General features: G+C 34.1%; 1 protein-coding gene across 1 annotated transcript; it reads right to left on the minus strand.

The window, feature by feature from the left end:
* Window positions 1-3,792: 3,792 nt before the first annotated feature.
* Window positions 3,793-5,610, minus strand: LOC136070573 (protein RMD5 homolog). The gene has a single exon (XM_065780663.1). The coding sequence runs from the start codon at window positions 5,142-5,144 to the stop codon at window positions 3,984-3,986; it is 1,161 nt and encodes a 386-aa protein (XP_065636735.1). The 5' UTR covers window positions 5,145-5,610; the 3' UTR covers window positions 3,793-3,983.
* Window positions 5,611-6,084: the final 474 nt, after the last annotated feature.

Raw genomic sequence — 6,084 nt, forward strand, 5'->3', positions numbered from 1 at the left:
TATCTTGTTTCCCACAGACGGCACCAATTAATGAATCCAATGAATCAGTAGGCTAAAATTTCTGGACGTAATGATCTACAAGCCAAATCCTGAAGAAAAGAAACAACAAGTCAGAGGAGACCGGTGGAGGCTGGTCAAAAATCCTCCGATGGTGAAGTCAGTAAATTCTTAATTCTCAAAAAGGGAAAGAATTTTTGAATGTAAAATTTCTGAGTTACCTCTCGCGTTTCAATAGAAGAGCCTTTATATAGTGTCTTCTGAGGTAGTTATTTCTCCAAGCGTTGTGTAGTTCGGAAGATTCTGAGGTAACTCCCATAACTGCTTTGGAGGTTACTTCATTTGGATTCCATTGATTATACCCGTTTTCAAAGGAGGAACGGTTACATTCTAATAGATAAGCGGAGTGCAGAGGAGAATTTCAGGACCCTCGTCCATCTTGCTAGTTTGATGGACGAGTGAATCCTTGGACGAGCTCGTCCGTCTAGACAGACGGATGGACGAGCTTACAACAAATGGGGTTGCTTTCCTGTGGACGAGCTATATGGACGAGTTTAGCAATTGGCTTTTTTGGTGACACCATCAATAACATTAATTGTATCACTTTTGTGTGCTATTGTTTCTTTTTGGTTGTTAAAATATTCTTTTCTTTTCTTTTTTTTTGGATCCCCCTCATTTCATTTATTCTTCTATTGTGTAAGTAATACATATTGATAATAAAACTAAAAGAAAACCATTACCATTTAATTATATATTTTTAATACTTTTACCTTCAATTTAAGTGGAATTTTTTTAAAACCTATTTGATCTAACTTGACCCATCATATATATATATATATATATATATATGTATGTATGTATAAAAGTCATCTTCTTGGTTGGTTTTAATGAATATATTTCCCTTTCAAAAAAAAAAAAAAGATTTAAAACAACAAATCTCTTCTCACCCTATCCAAAAAAAAAAAAAAAAAGCAAAAGTCATACTTAATATTTTTAATTACTTTATAATTAAAAATTAAAAACAATGAATTTTAATTTTAAAAGTAAGGATAATTTTGGAAACCTATCTTTAAGCAAAAGTTAGGTTAGTGCACAATATTTTTAACATTATTTTAATAGAATTTGGTCAAACAAATGTTTAATGATATTTTTAAGTTTTGGGTGGAGTCTCATTTTTCAAAATCTTAAAATAAAAAATAAAAAAATTTTAAAAAAGTGTAATTACGTCTTTCAACTTTTATGCACGAAACAGTTTTGCCATCACGTGTGAAATAGTTTGACCTCATTGGCAATAGGCGACTAATTCTGGTTAGAGATAAAGCTAGTCTTGTTTGTTGTAATAGAGTTGTTGTTTGTTAGTTAATTTCAAATGTCGTTAGCAAAAAAAAAAAAAAAAAAAGAGGTAAAAAGCTGTACTAAATAGTAACTCACTTTATGGAATAGGAAAAATATATGTGATAAAGACATATCAGGTACAATTTTTATCTTTTTTTGGAAACCCAGGTACAATTTTTATCATTTCATGGGTAATTGCAATCACTGCAAGAGGGCAGTGACATCATTTGCATCAGTGCTATTGTTTCTTTTTGATTGTTGTTAAAATATTTCTTGTTTTTGTCCAGTTCATTTAATTTCATTTATTCTTTTATTGTGGAAATAATACAGAATGATACTAAAAATTAAAGAGAAATGCTATATGTGATTTTTCTACTTGAAGGCTCCCTCCTTTTGTCATTTGATCATGACATTTTCATTCAAGTTGCAAAGTTTTCTAAGTGCTTGTGCGTGTATTGTCACCTATAAAAAATCCCTCCAATATATTTTGAGGGAATCATCCAATAGATATTAACAATAATACTAAGATTTGATGTTAACATGTTAGTGTTATAATAATAATAATAATAATAATAATAATAATTAATCTATATATAAAAGCAAAGACTTCATGCGAGAGAATATAAAGTTTTGTTATGTGACAACGCATTCCTTGGGATTTTCTTTATTTAGGCTTACTCCTAAATTAAGTTTGTATTTACATTATAGTATTAGTTCATTGAATTAACTAATGGAGTAAATGCATATATTTTTATTCTTTCTCAAAAAAAATTATTTATAATAATAATAATAATAATGAATTTAAAATATTTAGTCGTTTTGACAACAATTGACACAAAAATCATAAAAAATTAAATATTAGTAAGTTCACTAAAATTAGTCATAACTATTTAGATTTCTTAATATCTTTTAGTGATATTATATGTATAACCAACATTGTAGTATTTCTTCTATGTAATTAAAAGGATTACTAATGTGATAAATATATATATATATATATTAACTATTTTAACTGGTTAATTAATTATTTAAGTATAATGAAATTTTGATGTCAGTTTTATAAGATTTATATGAGGAAAAAATTGATTAGAAATATAGCATTCTTGCATAAATTTACTTTTGCAATGGTAAAAACAAGGTCCAACAAAAGAAAAAATAAAATAAAATAAAAACACAATCAAGAATTTAAAAAAAAAATTATATATATATATATATATATATATATTTATAATGAACTTTAGATAGGTTTTCTAGTACTCTTAGTTAATAGAGATTATTAAAGATGTGACTTGAAATGATTTAAAAGTTCATGGTTTTAATTTAAAAGAAAAATAGGCATTATACATCCTAAATTTAATGAGACTCATATTGTCATAAAATTCATATGCATAATTGTCCCTCCTGTACCTCAAATTATAGTTTTCAAGTTTGCCAGTGAGCCAATAACCCTTTTGTCTATCCATTACAAATGAGAGATGAAACCAACTCACCCAAGACATAATACGCACCCATTATGAACTACATGCAAATTACACCATGAAAGGATAACCAAAAACAAAAAGAAAAAGATGAAATGCAAGGACACCTGGCATGTATAAGACAATTGGCAGATACATAGGCTGCTAGGTTGCTTCTCCTGCTTAGTGCAAATCAAACAAGAAGCCACGGGAAAAAATTTAGGTGCTCTAGGAGCAATGCTCCCTCTTCTCACATGAGAGGTGAGCCTCACGTGTGGGTCCCATCATAGGGCCCACCTCTCATGTGAGAGGAGGGAGCATTGCTTCCGGAGCATGCAAGAATCACCCAAAAGCCACACAAGTTTCTTTCCTCTTTAATATCATCATCTAACCAAAGATGAATCATGGCTGGTTAATCAAATAGGAGGTGAAGCAATTGCATGACACAAACAATGGAGTGTAGTAAGTACGTGTGGGAGTACTTGTTCAAATAAGCATTACACCAAAATGGTTAGTGCTTTTAGGCTTTTAGCAAGTACACCCACGTGAAACAACCAACAAAGGCAGCCCTAAGCCAATAAGTAGATGAATGATGAAGACAGTAAGAGGAGTAATCCTAATCCAAGAGAGAGTTATCGATGCTCAAGACTAAGCGAAACTAAGATGAGAAGAGTATGAGACTGCGGCCAGTTCTATACCTCTGAAGAAAAAAAAAATACAAAACAGAACGCTTGAGAAAAAAAAAAAGGAAAAAAAGAAAAAGAAAAAGAGAGAAGCATCAACAGGGAAGAATCAGATAAGAAAAGATCATATTTGAAGGGATAGGAGATGATGCTCGAGTACCAAAGTGGATACAAGGAAAATCGAGTGAGTTGAAATTAACCAGGCAATCTCAGTATCGCAGCAATTTTCACCTGAAAGGGTTGATATATTTTTTCCCTTTTGACCTTAGTCCAATGGAAAAACAACAATGAGTTTAGAGGCCCAATGTACTACTTCACAATAATGTATAAACAAGTTGTCTAGATTATTAATTAATTAATTTCCATAAAAGGAATCTAGAATGAATTTTTATATACAAAATAGTAAACCAGAGATAAAATGGAGCCATCACCACACTAAAATCAACCAGATCATTGCCAACACACTTCCATTAGTCAAAGGAGGAGGAGGAAGAGGGGGGCTCGTTTTTTCTCAGAAATGCAACTGCTTGCACTGTGCAACTGAAGCCTCTGCAGGACAATATGGACACTTAAATGTCCTCGTACCACTTTTTGACAACTTCATGATCGATTGCTTGCAAAGAACATGCAAACATGGAAGCAGCATTGGCGGATTCTCGTCACTAGCTTGATCCCTACTCACAGGACAAACAAATATTGAATGAAACTGAAATTCCTTTCCCAATTCAACTGGCACTGGCAACTGTTTCATTGCTTGCCACTCTGGCTTCTTAGCAGCCATTACATTTGCCAACTTTAAAAGAGTAGGCAACCCCTCAACACCAGCTGCTATTGCCACACTCAATGGGCTCTCATAGGACTGCTCCAAGAGACTGCAGAATTGCCCAGTCAGTTCTTCAGTCAAATTCTCCCATTGGGTTGGAGATGTCATATCAGCATATGGGGAACTGTCAAGCCTTCTTGCAAACAAGAGGCAAGCCATAAGCTTTTGGATCTCCTCCATGTGGAGGGTAGCAAAGGGAGCAAGGTAAGCTCTGGCATAATTGAGTGAATCAGCTAGGCTTCCTCTGCGTAGAATCTCCACAAACTGCAGCCTATGAAGTTTAAGCTCAATATTTGAACCATTCTGTTTGAGCTTCTCACAATTGATACAGGCCCACTTCAGAGCAGGCTCAAGATTCCCAACTCTCACAGCTTCAAGTATCTGATGCATTTCAAAGAATTGAGATCTTACTGCAATTGCCTCTGGTTCTCCAGCCTCATTTAATATGCTATCTCCAAGATCAAACAAGCCTTGCCGGTAAAAATGGTTTGCAATAGTCTGATTCACAATGTGGAAGTCAAAATCAACATTTCTGTACGCCTTTGATATGTCAGGATTGAAGAATTTCTCTAGTAGTTTTAGGTACTTGCTAAGGTTCAAGTTTAGTTCCTTCTGTGACCCTTCTAACTGGTGGAGTGGGACAAGTGCATTGAGCTTGAGTTTGAGATCTGTGAGGATGGACTTCTGATCAACAGGGGAGGTGGGGTCATCAGCTGACTGGATTTTTCCTAACGCCTGTTCAATTTCATGGCCAACTTGGTCAATAACTTCTTGGGATTTAGAAGAAGACAATTTTTGCTTTTTAGTAACACGCTCAAATGCATCTTTGATGGTAGTTAGCTCCATCATTCAGTTCAACTAACAAGCTCCTGCAAGAAAGTGCAGGCAAGTTTTCATGGTCCAAAAATGCAGATAAGTTGTGCAAAATTGATGTAGGAAACAGGAAACTATAAGTAAAATTATACAATTTCAGATGTATGCATACTGTTTTAATTCTTGGGAAGAAATAACAAAGAATCCAATTCTATGTCAGTAACGAGATCATCAAGATATTAGCAAGCACTACAAGGTTATATATAAAGTGGTTAAAGGAATGGAGAGTATGGCATTTCTACATGATTCCCTTGGATTCATAAGGTTAAAGATTCACCCAGAAAAAGGTTCAAGAAAACCGCTTGTTCAATTGTTCACCTGCAGGTAACAATTAACATGGGCTCCTGCAGCTCACCTCAGCCTGCCTAGTCCACCACTAAGCTCACTATGTGTTGGAAAATAAAAATGGAATTTCCAGTCAGTACATGGGGCCCAAAGTTCATAAATCAATGTTTTTACAGCCAGATGTTTATGAGATGTAACTAGTTTTTGCACTGGTTGTCAACCTACTGTTCCTTCCACAGTCCCTGACTAAAAACAACAAATATCACACAAAGGCTCACTCAATTTGTTCTTGCCTTATACCTACTTGATCATTAAATGAACCTTTTGTGTGCATGTGTCTTACACTTTCTCTATGGTCATAGACCATGATTCACATTCTAAATTTAGACTAAGATTCAACACCAAATGTCAACATAGAAGACACTTCTGCTTTCTTCCTGGTTTTGAAACCTTTTACAGTTAAATCTCTACAGTTCTAAATTTAGGCTAAGGTTCCAACACCAAATATCAAAATAGAAGACATTTCTCCTTTCTTCTTGTTTTTGCAACCTCACAGGGTTGAATCTCTATATATATAAGCCCCAGCAGCCAATCAGAGATTTTTCTTCTCTTTCTCACCCCCCCCCCCCCC

The sequence above is a fragment of the Quercus suber genome, unplaced genomic scaffold (genome assembly GCF_002906115.3).
Source record: "Quercus suber isolate HL8 unplaced genomic scaffold, Cork oak 2.0 scaffold_14, whole genome shotgun sequence".
Taxonomy (NCBI): domain Eukaryota; kingdom Viridiplantae; phylum Streptophyta; class Magnoliopsida; order Fagales; family Fagaceae; genus Quercus; species Quercus suber.

Bases quoted from the DNA above. Each gene is read 5' to 3' on its own strand.
- LOC136070573 (XM_065780663.1), bottom strand. From the start codon at position 5,144: ATGATGGAGCTAACTACCATCAAAGATGCATTTGAGCGTGTTACTAAA.